The sequence below is a fragment of the Sinocyclocheilus anshuiensis genome, unplaced genomic scaffold (genome assembly GCF_001515605.1).
Source record: "Sinocyclocheilus anshuiensis isolate Anshui unplaced genomic scaffold, SAMN03320099.WGS_v1.1 scaffold552, whole genome shotgun sequence".
NCBI classification, from domain to species: Eukaryota; Metazoa; Chordata; class Actinopteri; order Cypriniformes; family Cyprinidae; genus Sinocyclocheilus; species Sinocyclocheilus anshuiensis.
In genome coordinates, this window is record NW_015554362.1 from 101,520 (window position 1) to 117,607 (window position 16,088).

The 16,088-nt window shown below is 36.7% G+C and overlaps 4 protein-coding genes across 4 annotated transcripts in view; 2 read left to right on the top strand and 2 right to left on the bottom strand.

Annotated features, from left to right (window-relative positions):
* Positions 1–3,825: 3,825 nt before the first annotated feature.
* LOC107671415 (type-4 ice-structuring protein LS-12-like) lies at positions 3,826–4,725 on the bottom strand. The gene is made up of 3 exons (XM_016464333.1): positions 4,680–4,725; positions 4,281–4,407; positions 3,826–4,045 (listed from the first exon to the last, which is right to left on the bottom strand). The coding sequence occupies exons 1-3, from the start codon at positions 4,723–4,725 to the stop codon at positions 3,826–3,828; spliced, it is 393 nt and encodes a 130-aa protein (XP_016319819.1).
* A 2,757-nt stretch (positions 4,726–7,482) lies between these two features.
* On the bottom strand, positions 7,483–8,212 carry LOC107671385 (type-4 ice-structuring protein LS-12-like). The gene is made up of 3 exons (XM_016464300.1): positions 8,167–8,212; positions 7,810–7,936; positions 7,483–7,702 (listed from the first exon to the last, which is right to left on the bottom strand). The coding sequence occupies exons 1-3, from the start codon at positions 8,210–8,212 to the stop codon at positions 7,483–7,485; spliced, it is 393 nt and encodes a 130-aa protein (XP_016319786.1).
* Positions 8,213–10,610: 2,398 nt separating this feature from the next.
* On the top strand, positions 10,611–14,106 carry LOC107671476 (RNA-binding protein 8A-like). Its single transcript, XM_016464404.1, has 6 exons — positions 10,611–10,728; positions 11,182–11,241; positions 11,323–11,400; positions 11,772–11,908; positions 13,404–13,540; positions 13,699–14,106. The coding sequence occupies exons 1-6, from the start codon at positions 10,617–10,619 to the stop codon at positions 13,742–13,744; spliced, it is 570 nt and encodes a 189-aa protein (XP_016319890.1). The 5' UTR covers positions 10,611–10,616; the 3' UTR covers positions 13,745–14,106.
* A 908-nt stretch (positions 14,107–15,014) lies between these two features.
* The window catches only part of LOC107671464 (OTU domain-containing protein 7B-like), a 36,170-nt gene continuing 35,096 nt past the window's right edge, over positions 15,015–16,088 (top strand). The window contains exon 1 of the mRNA XM_016464386.1: positions 15,015–15,204. The gene's annotated coding sequence lies outside the window, so the exon portion shown is untranslated. The remainder of the gene's footprint in view (positions 15,205–16,088) is intronic.

The following is a 16,088-nucleotide window of genomic DNA, read 5'->3' on the forward strand; positions in this document are numbered from 1 at the left end:
GAGAGAGAGATAGATAGATAGATAGATAGATAGATAGATAGATAGATAGATAGATAGATAGATAGATAGACTTTAAAATTGGAAATGTATACTTTTGCCCCTAAAATACATTTTAAAATATATTATGGTATGTGAAGGTTAAAAATAAACATATTTTCAATTTCACAAATATATTTCATTGAGCTTATATTTAGCAATTTTTTTTTAATTTTTTTTTTGCCATATGGGTTCTTCCATACAGGTTATTAGTTGTTTTGCCATATGGGTTAATAGTTCAAGTATGTTGGTATATTAACATTAAATCAAGTAATTACACAAAAATGTCATCTTATAATAATAATCTTGCTAATCAGGAAAAATTAAACATTTAAAATGTCACAGTGGTGTAAATAAAACCTGGTTTATACATATGCAGTGGGTTAATTTTTTATTTATTTATATGGTTAATTTATTTATATGGCATTAAAACCACCAAAGAGTTTTACTAAAATCACACTGAAGATGAGCTCCATCACTGTTTAGTTCAGTACATCAAGTTTAATTTGCTTTGCACTGCTCCTTTTAGCCCAAAAACGGCCTTTGGTTTCTAAGGAGGCCATTGTATTTCCTCCATCGCCTAGCAACTATCACCGAGGCCAGCGCTTCATTGTTGCTGAGGCAAAGCTCTGTGTGCTGCACTGCCCGGCTTCAGATTCATCTGCACGCTTTGCATTACTCTATAATCGCCTAGCAACTATCACCAAGGCCAGCGCTTCATTGTTGCTGAGGCCAAGCTCTGCGTGTGCTGCACTGTCTGTCTTCAGATTCATCTGCATGCTTGCATTACTCTATAGTTTTTACGCTATAGATTCTACTTGCTTAAATGTACTTGATTGTTCAGGCATGTTCAAAACATATATGCACTAAAAGACATAATTATTAAAAACAGTTGGCCATATGAATTATCAAATGCATAGATGTGGAGCTCTTTAAAGGAGACACTAGTCCATAGAACAGATGAACTTATATACAGTGGAAAGAGAGGGCGGGACTTTTACGCTGAAAAGATTTTCAAGTAAAATTTGATTGACGTCATTTTTACACAATATCCTTGAATAGCACCTGTGTGCAGTGGGGGTTGTCTGCCTGTCAGCTTTGAGTAAAAAACATAACCCATGTCTGCAAAACCTACCCATTAGTATCCACCACTGTCCAGAGACGCAGAGCTTTCCTCGCGCCTGGGGCCCTTCAGGAACGCCCGTTTTTTGAAGAGCTAAGACTCCTCAGGAAGCACAGGCTCTGGACCGTTGGTCCTGCAGTCTTTCCAAAACAAACCTGTAGTTTTGTTCCCCCTTTTTTTTTAGCTAAAGCACCTTGGAGTTTGTAGCAGTACTCCATTCATCTGGCCTCTGTTTTATTTTCAAGTGCTGCAGAGACTCCAATTATCAGCGTGAGCCTTATTTTTCCTTTTTCTTTTCCTGTTTTTCTTTCTTTTTCGTCAAAGGCAAGCCCTTTCGACTATAAACTGATTCCTTTGAGAGACACACAATGGCTGGTCATGGTGAGTACCAAGTGTTGTATTTGATTTTGAAGTTATTGTGAGAATGGTGACGGACAGGACATACCTCCATGTACGCTTTATTTAATATTAATTCTGCTGCCTTGTATCATTTGCTTCATTTTAATTCATCCATTTTTGATCCATCCTTATAGGTCACTAGCTATTAAGGACTTTGAATGCATATTTCAGAACATATGGACCAAGTAAAAGTAGATTAATGAGACAGAAAAAGGACAGTCGGTGACTTATTTTAAATCCACCACATCAGGAATTGAAGTGAATGTCCTTGTACATCATTCTGGTAAGTTTTTATCAATTTGGAGGTAGGAAAATACAATATTTGTGTACCTTTTTAGACATTCAAAACTATGTTTTACTGGAAATGTTTAATAAAAAATAAATTTCCTTTATTAATTTTTGTCAAATTATGAAATTTGCTTTGGAATAAACAACATTTTGCAGATATACACCCCCAAAAATCGTAATAGATGGCATTGAATTTCAAAGAGAGGTGCAAAAATGTGCTTTATGAAGGTTGAGGTTTATGAAAAGCTCGCTGTAGTTTATTTATCTCGCTGTACAAGGAGAAGGTCATGCGGACTAACAGTGTGTCCCCTCACACCCGTGTGACCTTCACACCAGATATTACATGGTACTGGTGATGTGAGCTGATAAACAACCAAATTATTGCTTCATAATGAGTTCAAACTCTGACAGATGTATATAAAGTGGTGATTTGTGCTCATATGGGACAGTGACTGCAGTCTACAGGCCAAGTGTTGCATTGACAGAAAGAAGTGGCAAATAAAATCACGACTGGAGAGTTTGTATGTGCATTTCTCTTGTAAGCTCTGATGTCTGCAATGTGGTAATGCATGCCTTTTTTAGTTGATTAATATTTGATTTTTAATTTTTGACTTTTTTTTTTTTTTTAGATAAAACTTCTTCTGTGGTTTGTCGGAGATGTTTTGGTCAAGTCTATTGCCATGTGGAAGACTAGTGATTTTGTTGTTTTTATTATCTAAGAAGACAACAAATCATAGTCTACCTCAGGGCTCTGAGATGAATGCCTTCAATGCGCACAGAAAATAAGCAGAGTTTATTTATTTACACTGCCCTCTGCTGCCAAACTAAATGACTGACATGAACTGAGGATATTCATTTGGAAATAAATATACCCAAATTTTGCTTGTGTGGTTATTCAGATGTATGTGGGCTGTGTAGATGTGTGTTAGGTTTTAGTTGGGATAGATGAACTGACACCTTTAAGTGTTTCTGTCATTTTATTTTCTTATTGTGATGCAGCTGTCTCTGTTTCTTGGCATAAAATATTGTTCTGTAGTGGAATTAAGAAGAAAGATGTTTAGAGAAATAAGCAAACCTGGGCTTCTCTGATATGTTTTTATAACCTCATTTCATTGTTCTCATTCTTTGTCATTTTTGGCATTGGATGTGAATGTGAGATTCACTCAGATTAATTAAAATGTCAAGATGATGGAAATGGTTTTTGCATGAGTTCTATTAAAAAATAGTTCATAAAATGTAACATTTCAGACACAATATGGCCATTTATTTTTGCTCAACCAATAAAATAAATAATTTAGGATTTGTATAAACACACATATATACCGTATATATATATATATATATACCAATATACATATATATATCCTTAAATCATTAAATCTTAAATCTTTTTGCTTTGTGATTTAAAAAAAAATCATATTAATACATCACTGATTCTTTAAATATGGCACACAATTATTTTATTAGAGATTATCAATAGAATGTTCCTAACACTAATGTACAATTTCAGTTCAATATCGGTTCAAATATCTTAATCCATACATATCTTTTAAAGATACATTACTACTCTTATATATTTTTTATTAGGTTTCTCCACTGTTTCACTTTTTGTCAACACCCTTTAAATACATTTAAAATATCAGGATAATTAAAGATAGTCTTTCTCCTGAAGGTTTTCATATTTTGCTATACGAGTTCAACTATAGAGTCTAGGGAGTTTGGATTTTTTTTAGATAATTGATTTAAATAATTTTAGATTGGTCAACTCAAAAATGTCAAGAAAATGTTGTGTTTTTTCCCCCCTCGTTTTTGGGAAGCCCTATTAGTTGCACAAGAAAAACAAAATAGGATTTAATACATATGAGATGTACAAAGGAAAATCACATAAAAGGAGAAGATTGGAGACTGACCTTTAAATCACTTTTATTATTATTTTAAAAGAGAACAAAACTGAAGTGAATTAAGGATTACTGTGGGTTTTACTGGGGACGCAGGATGGCTTTGCTCTTGTCAGCCACAAACTTGAGGACATCTTCAACATGAGTCTGGACCATGCCAGCCAGAGGGGCGACCTGAGCCTGGACGGAGGCGGCCAGAGGCTTGATGTGGTCTTCAATGTTGCTGGAGAGGGGCTTCAGCTGCTCGTGGAACTTCTCAACCATGGGCTGGAACTGCGCTCTGCTCTGCTCAAAGTAAGCGCTGCCACACAAGCCACGTTAATCAGCACTGTTCTTCTGCCTGAACAATTAGTTATGTGATCCATAAAGGACTTATGTTCCTACCAATCAATTCTTTTTGCTGATCAGAATTTGTTATTTGAAATGCAGACAATATGATGTAATTATTCAATGAAGACCAGTATCAATTGTGTTCCTCACTAACATTGTTTAAGTTGCAGATTCACTGATGATGAAGATGAAGCTCATGGACTTACTTGGCCTTGTTGACCAGCTCAGGGCCCTTGACGTTCTTCAGATTGTCCACGAGGTCCTGGAAATACTTAGCGATCTTCTCCAGCTCAGCAGGAGCGTCTCTTTTGACCAGAGATGCTGACTCAGAGCCTGGAACACGAGCAGAGATGTTTGATCAATACAGTCTTGCATCTTAAATGGCATTACTCTCAGCCACTCAAGCTAAATCAGGTGAAAGACTGTACGTTTCTACAGGGCACTTTGTTATGTTAAGCACTTTAGAAAGTGAAGATAACATATCCACAACACACATTGTTCTAGTAGTCTCTTTAACCCCTAAACTAACTGTGTTACTGTATTACATTCACAAAATACATCATGTATTTGAGAGCATCACAAGTTATCATGATTTAAAGTCTCACCAATGGCCAGAGCAACAACAAGGATGGTGATGAGAGAGAATTTCATTGTTGCAGGTTGGTCGAGAGTTGCCTGAACAGAAAGAGACAATAATTAATTTTAAGTTTCTGGTCATATCGTCATAAATTTCCTTTAGGAATGAAGGGTAGGGTTCAACATGACCATACATATAATGTAGCTGTAATCTTACCTTGTATCCAGGGGTTCTTAGGCCTGATGTTATGACGGTGAGTTCTCTAAGAATCCATGGGTTTTATAGTCCCGGGACGCTGGGATTGCACCCGTTCAAAAGGTGACCTGTGCTGATGAAATCATCCATACACACTAAACCTTCAGGCTTTACCTGACACTGAAGTGATTGAATCAAAGTTCAATAGCAATCTGTCTTTGTGCTTAATTAGTGCATTTTTGTTGTGTTTCAGTCACCTGATGACTTCATCAGTTTTAACGACGACATTCCAGAAGGCTTCACTGTCTTCCATGTGTGCAGAAATCTTATTTATGTACACCGAAATTGCATAATCAGTGTGTTTTGGCTGTTCAAGAAGTAAAAATACTGTTTTGGAATTTGTTTTAAATAAATGTATGCCCTAAACTGCTTGTGTGGTGATTTCAGTGACAGTGTGATGATGCGAATATCTTGATATTTAGTTTTATTCATTAACTTATTGAAGGTGGGAGAGAGCACTGTACATTCACTCCCCCCACCTACAATCCCTGCCGGTATGAGACTCGAACCCACAACCTTTGGGTTACGAGTCCGACTCTCTAACCATTAGGCCACGACTTCCCCAGTGACTTCCCTTGACTTCTGAGTGACACTGGCAGCATGGTCTATGAAATGCTTTGTTTTGTTTTAATTACTTTGTTTCATTGCTTTTATTCTTTGTCATTTGGGATTGAAATATATGAACATAAGATTAGAGAAGGTAACTTAAAATGACAAAAAAAAAAATCCTAATTACATGTTTTCTATTAAAATTGGTTGCATTTAAGTTAACTGTAGCCTATTGTAGTTAGAACGATTTTTTTCTGTTTTTATAAGCCATTGCAATTTGATATGTTTAAATGCAATGATTTTACAATAGTTTGACAATGCTCTAAAATGTGAACTGTAAAACCCGTTATTGAACTCAATTTAGAGTCAGGAACACCCTGCAGTAGATGGTTTTAGGGTGTTGGTCTGCGATTGCTATGGTGTTCAGGATGGCTACTTATTGTATGATCACATGATTTGAGGTATAGCTTATCTTTTATGTCTGTAGCACACATGGTGCCCATGATAAAATAGCCCTTTTCACAAGTTGTGCTGTTTTATTAGTGAATTTGTTCGATGTAACAAACGAAGGAATAAAATCGGTTAACGTACTTCCAAACTTGTGGGCGAACATATATGTAAGTCTCTGCGCATGCGCTAGATTGTTGTCCGCTTGCTCGTGTCAACAACTGGGCACGCGATAATCATGATAATCGAAATCGTGTATAATGCAGAAAATATTAGCCAAGAATTAAGAGAATCTATATGACTGTTATCATTCGCTTACTATAGTAGCTACTTAAAAAATAACTGGGGCCAGTTGCATAAACATAGCCACTATGTTATGTGTTTAAGGGGTCCTATTATGCTTTTTCACTTTTTGAATTTTAGTCAGTGTGTAGTGTATAGAATCGGCGATAAAAAAGATCTACAAAGTTACAAATCTCAAAGTCCACTCCAAAGGGAGATATTTCGTTTTTAAAAAATCCCTTTTCAATAACTACAACGAACGGCTCGTTTGGACTACAGCGTTGTTTTCCGGGGTTTGTGATGTCACAAAGCGGCCCATTAGAATATCCTTAAAATAATTCCCGACTATGGAAATTCGAATGGTTGGGGGGTGGGGAGGGGCGAGGTCATGGTTAGAACGCTTGGTTGAGTGCATCAGACAAGAAAACTACAAATAATTGCTGCTGTACAGTAGTGGTTTTTGGCACGGGCGAACCGGGCAGCCGCCCGGGCGGCATTTTTTCATGATACATGGGGGGTGGCACGAGCAGTTAAAAAAAAAAAATAATAATCCTCTGCGCCGGTTCATCAAACCCGGAACTAATCGAGCCGTTTGTCCCAGGATGGGGAGAAAGGTATTGTAATAATGTCAATTATGTGAAAAATAATGCGTTTTTCGAACCACCAAGCATGAGAGCATGTTCTAGTACACCCCCAAAACAAAATCAAGACTTTGTAAAAGAACATAATAGGACCCCTTTAAGAACTAGTTTGACCAACTAGCACTTAGGCAAGTGATAATCAGTTACATTTCAGATTCGAATTAGACCAATCTACCTTTTTGTAACTGACTTTAACAAGTTATGACCAGTCCTGAAGAAAAAAGACAACCGATGACTAACTATTTAAGACTAGTCCAAGCAGTTTATGCAACTGGCCTAGTAATATATTGTATCTTTATGATGAGTTATCTTATTTGTTAATGAAAGAGTTAAAAGTTCATAAAGTATTAAACATGCTACCTTCAAATCATCACCCACTGTAGCTATTGTACTTAAAAATTACAGCCTTACTAAAAAAATCCCTATTTTGTTTTACATTATTTCTCACAATAATTGTTGGAAATTAGGTGGTTTTCCAAAAATATGTTTAAATATCTTTTAAAAAGTGTTAAAATTTCAGACATTTGAATAACCAGCCAGCACAAAAGTGGTCACTTTTTAATCCTTTTTATTATTTAAAAAAAAAAACAGCATGCATACAAAGAGACTGTGTCAAAATGGGGGGGAAAAACTAAGGAATGGTTATTCTTGTGGGTTTTACAGGGGTGGCAGGATGGCTTTGCTCTTGTCAGCCACAAACTTGAGGACATCTTCAACATGAGTCTGGACTATGCCAGCCAGAGGGGCGACCTGAGCCTGGACGGAGGCGGCCAGAGGCTTGATGTGGTCTTCAATGTTGCTGGAGATGGGCTTCAGCTGCTCGTGGAACTTCTCAACCATGGGCTGGAACTGCGCTCTGGTCTGCTCAAAGTAAGCGCTGCCACACAAACCAATTAATAAAATCAATTAAAATGGATCATTGTGTTGATCATTTCACATTTGAGATGAAGTTTCCACCACAATGCATGACGATGAAGGACTTACTTGGCCTTGTTGACCAGCTCAGGGCCCTCGACGTTCTTCAGATTGTCCACGAGGTCCTGGAAGTACTTGGCGATCTTCTCCAGCTCAGCAGGAGCGTCTTTCTTGACCAGAGATGCTGACTCAGAGCCTGGAATACGAACAGATGTTTGATCAATACAGTCTTGCATCTTTACTCTCAGCCACTCAAGCTAAATCAGGTGAACGACTCTGTTATGTTAAGTACTCATAAAATACCCACTGCACACATTGTTCCAGTTTATGTCATTTAACCCCTAAACTAACTGAGTTACCATATTACATACACAAAATACGACATATCTTGAGAGCATCACAAGTTAACATGGTTTAACGTCTCACCAATGGCCAGAGCAACAACAAGGACAGCGATCAGGAAGAATTTCATTCTGCAGGATGGGCGAGGGCTGCCTGAACAGAAAGAGACAATAATTAGTTTCAGTTTGTGGTCATATCCTCATAAATTTCCATTAAGAATCAACAGCAGAGTTTGACATGACCATGTATATAATGTAGCTGTAATCTTACCTTGCTTCCAGGGGTTCTTAGACCTGATGGTATGTTCTCCAAAGAGCCGTGGGTTTATATAGTCCTGGGACAAGTTCAAAGGGTGACCTGTGCTGATGAAATCATCCATACACACTGAACCTTTAGGCTTTACCTGACACTGAAGTGATTGAATCAATGTTCAGCAGTAAATATCTTTTTACTCTTTGTGCTCAAGTGATGCATTTTGTGATGTTTCAAATCACCTCATGAGATCAGTTTTACATGAGGATATATTGAGGGAATATTAAGTATATAATATTAAAAATATCATAATGCATTAATGAAGCACATTTCCATGACTTTGTCTTTATCGTGCATAAACTCTTTCAAAGGTAAATCTAGAATATACTGTGTATAAACCTATGCAACCTTATCATATTCTTAGTCTCTTATTCTATTATTCTATTCGATTAGTCTATTATCTTAGTCTTAACTTGTTACTTGTAATGAATAGTTTGAAATTTATTTTATTTTACTAGATGTTTTACTTTTACAAGTATATGGAAACCTAATCCTAATAAATCTATGATGCATAGTATCTTACATCAACGGTTTTCAAACTGGGGTCCGGGGACTGTCAGGAGCCGTGCAGGGGGGTCCATGGAAAAATCAGTGAAGTTAGTGAAAAAAAAAGTGTAAAAATGTAAAAAATAAAAAAATAAATGATAAAAATAAAATTGAGCTAAATAAATACATTTGATTAACTAAATAATTTTAATACATGCATTTTATTTAAATAAATAAATAAATGATACATCTAACAGTACAACATTGTAGCCTAGTGAATATGAAAATAATCATAATAATAATAATGTAACATAATAGAAACTCATTTTTTCCCAAATATATTTTACACATATTTACAAAATGTGTAAAAAAAAATTTGGGATGGGGTTCCCTCACACCGGATGATCATATTAGGGGTTCCTTGGCCTCCAAAAGATTGACATAGTAGGCCTAATTTGAATGAAGAAATGGCAAACAATAAGCAGACATTGTCATATGCTTTGACTTACACGTCCACACTGACCAGCTCAGCCGTTATTCTATCACAAACTGATTGGTTTATCTAAGACTGCAGAGTGGGGAAAAGATCTACAGTCAGGTATTCTTGGTTATCTTGTCTACCTTTGCCTAATAAAGGGATTATTAGAGTCCAACGTTAGCTCTGAACTTTACACTCAGTGACATTAGCCAGCTCTTTAATGAGGAAGACCTGCTTTTTATTTCTTTCAAAATACAATATACCAGTAATTCCTAAAGAGTTTGCCACAATTATGGATGCTATTTAATCTGGTATATGCATGCTTTTGAAAAAATAATACTCTATCATTAGGAACAGTTCCCATTCCTGAACCTGTCAACACACCTATTGGTGAGATATGTTTCACTGTAAAAAGGTAGAAACTATAAAATAAGAGTTCTATTCCTTGAGAACTTTGTCTTTACCACCTCCTGCAGTTTCACGTTGGAACAGCCTTTTTGATCATTTAAATTGGGTAAATATATGGTCCATGCAGCAAAAGTTTTTCCTTACAAATAAAGACATATTTTTTACAGTACTCCATAACATGTAGCCTACCCTGTCAAAAATTTTCTGAAGAAAAAATGTGGATCTGATTTTGGACACAAAATGCTCCTTTTGTCAGAATGACACAGAAACTCTTCTTCATTTGTTTTGGTCATCCAGTTATACTTCTCAGCTCTGGAAAGATTTTAGTTCGTTTATCTTGAATACTGTCTTACAAGATTTTTGAATGAATCCCAAATTTGCTATTTGGGGATTTTTCTAAGCGTATCCCAATGCCTGTTTTGTAATAAACCTAATTATCTTCTTATGTAGATTCTATATTCACAAATGTAAATGTTTGAATTGTAAACCTGTTTTAACAAGAGATAAAAACATGTTTCGCTTAACAAGAAAGCACTCAGAACGCACAATTTGCACGGCCTATAAAGCTACTGTATTTAATGTTTAATTACTTTTCCTTTATTATTTGTTATGTTTCTATTTTGAGCTATGGTATTGGTTGTTCATGTTTTCTTTCTTTCTCTATTGCTATTATTTTTAATTATTGTGTTCTAATTGTATTGCACCATAGTGTAAACTGAATGTTCAAATAAATACAAAAAAATCCTCATATGCTTCGATCTCCTCCAAAACAACAGATGGCGAAGTGCTCGAGCAGCATGTGACGCACAGAAGCCGAACAAGACGCAGCGTCGCATTGAGTGTTCTGCGCATGCGCGCTGCCTCACGCTCTCTCACTCACTCACAATCAGGCATCATGGCGGACGTACTGGATCTTCATGAAGCTGGAGGAGAAGACTTTCCTATGGACGAGGATGGCGACGGTACAGTGGTTACTTACATTCAGACGGTGCACAGACAATTTATTTATTTGATATGATCTAATTTCACCAGTTTATTACTGTTTAATGTTTGATATACTCGTGTTTATGTCCGGCGGGCCTAGTCCGATTAGCGCGCGTGCTAATAGTTAGCTAATTCAAACGAGTCGCGCCGTTGTTGTGATTCTGCTTTATTTTGTTGCCGTGCTTTGGTTTTAGTTTGTACCCGTTTTCCAATTGTCTTTTGTATGTTTATCATAGCTAATAAATGTATTGTATGGTCGTTGAGCATACAGGCTCTGATGTATAAGTTAATTCCTTTTGTGTGTTAGTGCTTCATTGCAGTCTTCTATTTTAGTGTATTTGTATGTTCTCATAAAGTTGTCTTTAAAAACGTTCATTCAGTGCTTTCGAATGCATCGTAGGAGTGATTATTTTCCTTTGTTGACTTTACAGAGAGCATTCATAAGTTAAAAGAAAAAGCCAAGAAGAGGAAGGGTCGTGGGTTTGGATCAGGTAAGTCACCTCATCTCCAATCTTGTGTTTTCATGTTTTAATAAATCATGTGCTAATGATGTCTCTGGCTTTATTTGACAGAGGAGGGAGCGAGATCTAGAGCCAGAGAGGACTATGACACAGTAGAACAGGATGGAGATGAGCCTGGACCACAGAGATGTAAGTGTAACTTGCAGAACTACATAAACATCTGACTTCTCTCACTCGACCTCTGACCTCATGATAGAAATCAAGTGGCTGCGATTTTTAAAGAGGTCATATGATGCTGCTAAAAAGAACATTATTTTGTGTATTTGGTGTAAAGAAATGTGTTTATGCGATTTAAAGTAAAAAAAACCACATTATTTTCCACATACTGTACATTATTGTTTCTCCTCGATGCCCCGCCTTTTTGAAATGCGTCGATTTTTACAAAGCTCATCGGTCTAAAAAAGCAAGGTGTGCTGTGATTGGCCAGCTATCCAATGCGTTGTGAGGAAAAATTGAAATCGCATCATATGACCCCTTTAACATGTTTTGGTGTCATTCAGCTGTTGAAGGGTGGATTCTGTTTGTGACTGGTGTACATGAGGAGGCGACAGAAGAGGATGTCCACGACAAGTTTGCAGAATTTGGAGAGATTAAGAACTTGCATCTAAATTTGGACAGAAGAACTGGTTACCTTAAGGTTAGTTTGCAGATTCTGGTTCAGTAAAATGTCTGTAAATGAAAATGTTTTGGTATGTTGCACATTTGCATAATTTAATTGTAGTTTTTTGAATGACAGCTTAAGTCTGTAGACAAAAACATATATATATATACACAGTGGGTACGGAAAGTATTCAGACCCCCTTAAATTTCACTCTTTGTTATATTGCAGCCATTTGCTAAAATCATTTAAGTTAATTTTTTTTCCTCATGAATGTACACACAGCACCCCATATTGACAGAAAAACACAGAATCGTTGACATTTTTGCAGATTTATTAAAAAAGAAAAACTGAAATATCACATGGTCCTAAGTATTCAGACCCTTTGCTGTGACACTCATATATTTAACTCAGGTGCTGTCCATTTCTTCTGATCATCCTTGAGATGCTCTCTAAAGTGAATAATTATTTTTTTTTGTTTATATATGTATACATACACACACATTTATCTGTTCATATAATCACTTTGAATATATTATTATAATGGCTGCTTTTTATTTTCTGTGGTGTTGAAATAACTGATCCTACAAATAACAGGGTTTTGTGTTGACATTTCAGTTTTGGCATGGCTTATTTGGCTCAGGAAGGGTTTTTTCTCTGTATGTGTGTATTGGCTCTGACAGACTTGCTAATCTTTCTCCCAATTAAAGTAATTGTTGAATCTGATACAACAGGGATACACCTGAAAGTGCTTGATTTTGTCCACCAGATGGCAGTGTTTTAAACTGAACCCAATCTGACTCTTTGACTCAAAATGACCGTGTGTTTGGACAGGGTTTCATATGATGATATTGATGCTTTCTTGTGCTTAAGCATACTAATAATTGTTTTAGGCAATGTTTAGAATGTTATTTTCCATGATGAGAGATTTCATTTTGTTTAATGTATGGTTGCAGCAGCTTTGTATTTGACTAGGGCTGCACATCTTTGATAATTCGTCTATTCAAGCACTTTCAATAAACTCAAGCAGTGGGGAGGGAGAGAAATCAAATTTAGTTTGTGCTATTTTAATTGATTTTCTATTTGCACATGTCAGATGGAGTTCTTTGGTCAGTGTATCTAATATGGCGTGTTAAACTAAAAATAATTAAACTAAGAATAACTCAACCCGTGTCCTTGTCCATTCAGTCATGCTTCGTTTAACTGTTTTTGATCACAAGATGATCTATGTGAACATGAGTGTGAATTTGAACACTCAAACCTTGTGTTTTGTGCATATTTAATTTTCTGCCATCAAATTTTTTATGTATATCACCGTCTGCCATTGAGAAACCCATTTTGGTCAATCATGAAACTTTCTCGGGTCAAGCTGACACACGTTAATGCATAAAATGTTTTATTTTGGACTGTTTTAAGACAAAGAATGTAAAAGACAGTTCTGGAACCAGGCAACCCAATGAAAAAACATTCCTTTGAGGGTGCATGTGTTGTTTGAAACATTATCTTGGCAAATAATGAGACTTGTTTTTCATAGGGCTATGCACTGGTGGAGTACGAGACCTACAAAGAAGCCCAGGCAGCAATGGAAGGGCTGAATGGCCAGGACCTTATGGGGCAACCAATCAGCGTTGACTGGTGCTTTGTAAGAGGACCCCCTAAGAGCAAGAGGAGGTGAGTCAGTTTCTGATTCTGTTAAACTGGATTTATTTACTTGGACCGTGTCACTTGCTCACACAAACTTCATTTGTAGTGGATATTTGTCTTCTATTGAATTTAATGATGCAGGCCGTGATACAATATGACTAATGGACCGCTGTGCTTTCCTCTAGGGGTGGAAGAAGACGGAGCAGGAGCCCAGACAGACGGCGACGTTGATTTTCCCCATTTTTGACTGCAGTGTCTGTTTCCCAGCCAGGGTGGCATTATTTTTCGAGTCAGATTGGAGTGTGTGTGTATCTCATTACATAAGGATTTTAATGTTTTTGAAGGGGGAATATATATTTTTTTATTGTCATAATTGTTAGCTATTCAGCAATTGTCTGTAGGTCTTTTGTTGAAGAATGACAGACGTTGCAGAAGCATACACGTGTTGAAGCTGTCTGTATTTCCACCATGGTTTGATTTTTTCCTTTTTTGTACAAAGTGGCAGTACACTTAAAAATGTATGTAGACATGTAATTCTCTCATTGAAACCTGTTATGAGTAGTGATCTGTATATTTCCAATAAATTAATTTGGAGTGAAATCTTTGTTGGTTTCATGCTTTGCATTTGAGCCCATACTACTAAAATAGTATAAATGCCAAATAAATAAAATAACCATTATTAGACAGATGTCAATTGTTATGTATAAAGTACTGCTCTTGAGTTTCAATTGAGATTTTTTTTTTAACCCTCCTGTCCTGCAAATTTTGGCAATGACTTTAATGTATTAACTCATATTGACCACATATAGTTTGATAATTTGATCAATTACTCAACATAATTAGTTATGTTTTTGTGTTTATTTGCATTGTCTTTTTTTTTTTTTTGCCAGAATTTTAAATTAAATATTGTGACTTTTTTGATGTTTAGATATTTGCATATTTAGTGACTTAGGAATTTTACAAAGATATACTGTTACCTAGTAATGAATATTGTCTTATTTCATCAGAACTGGAATTTACACCACAGAGGAATGTCATATCTCCATTATGAAATGTTTTAGACCAGTTTTCCACTGAAATGATAGGCGTTAACCCGTCGCAAAGGAAAAAATAACTTCTGAGGTCACGCTGACAGAACATGTAGAATTGACCAGAGAAGATGCTTATGACAGTTTTCCAGCATCAGCAAAGTACATCGTGACTAAGCCGGTCCCCCTCAAATAAAATAGTTGCTTATTGCTTTGTCACTGTAACTCAGGTCCGATTTTCTTTCATAGGCTCCTCGAACCGATGCCCATCATGTACAATGTGGTTAACCAACCAGCGTGGAATACTGAGCTCCCACTCTCTCTTCACATTTGCCCTTTTCTGCCCACAGGCGGAGCTTAACAGGAAACTCCTATCGCCATTGGCTCTCGTCTGTGCCTGTCAAACTTAACTCTCTCTCTGATTGGCCCAAACGGCCAGTTGAGTATCCTTAGATGGGCGGATTTGTAGCGCCTTGGTTGACGTTGTTGTTGTGGGAGCACGAATGTACTTAGTCGTGAAGTCTTTTTAGGACAAGAAGCAAGACGTGTTTTTGACATCTACACAAAGCTGAATACCATATTACCCAGGAGGAAGTGATTTTCTGCGAAAGAAAAGCCCAGAGTATGAGGAAATGAGAGAGAAATTCCGCGAGGCCGCTCGAGGTAAGCGCGCAACTGCGTTAGCTTTAGCTGCACGAGCCCGAAAAGCCCTCACGAGCGTTTTGTAACTGAACAGGGTCGATTTTCAACAGCCTCTGAGTGTCGGTGATAAAAGGAAAGTGTCCGTTATTTCCGCTATATCCACAGTTTGGTACCAGGTTAGATGTTTTCTGTCGAAAAACTGTGAAAGTAGAGCGTTAATAAGGGAAAGTTGGCCATTAGGTCATGTTTTAGGCTGGACACACTCTGAGGGGACGGTGAGCAAATGGTTGACCCTTCTTTAACTTCTGAAACTATATTAACTAACCGCCACAAACTATAAAAGTTAATTACAAGTCTTATTAAATGCTCTTAATTGTATATAACACATCCTCAGTTTGTGGGCTAACACAATATTTGGGGCTCAGCAACTTTGAGAGACCCTCACTGTCCGCTAGCCGAGCAGCTAACTGACTGGTAAAGCAATGGCAGTCTGGAGGAAAGACAACTTGTGTAGTTTAAAAGGTTTAGATTCGTAAGAGGTGAAAATGTGTTATAGATTATTGAACAACATCTGGCAGCCTATAGTTGTGGCGACTCCTTTCAGCCCACTGACCCTTAATGCTTCACAGACATTTGGTTGTCAAGTATGTGTGTTACATACTGCATATGCTGACCTGTGCATCATATTTGTTTGCCATTTGCTTTATATACTGTAGCTTATTGTATTGTGTACAATACGTGTCCCATAGTGTATCTTATATTCAATGTATTATATGATAACCTGATCTGCATCCTCAGTTGTTATCTTCATATGACAATTTCAGCTAAAGATCATAATCTTGCAAATAACAAGTGTATTTAATCAGAAGATATATATATATATATATATATATATATATATATAT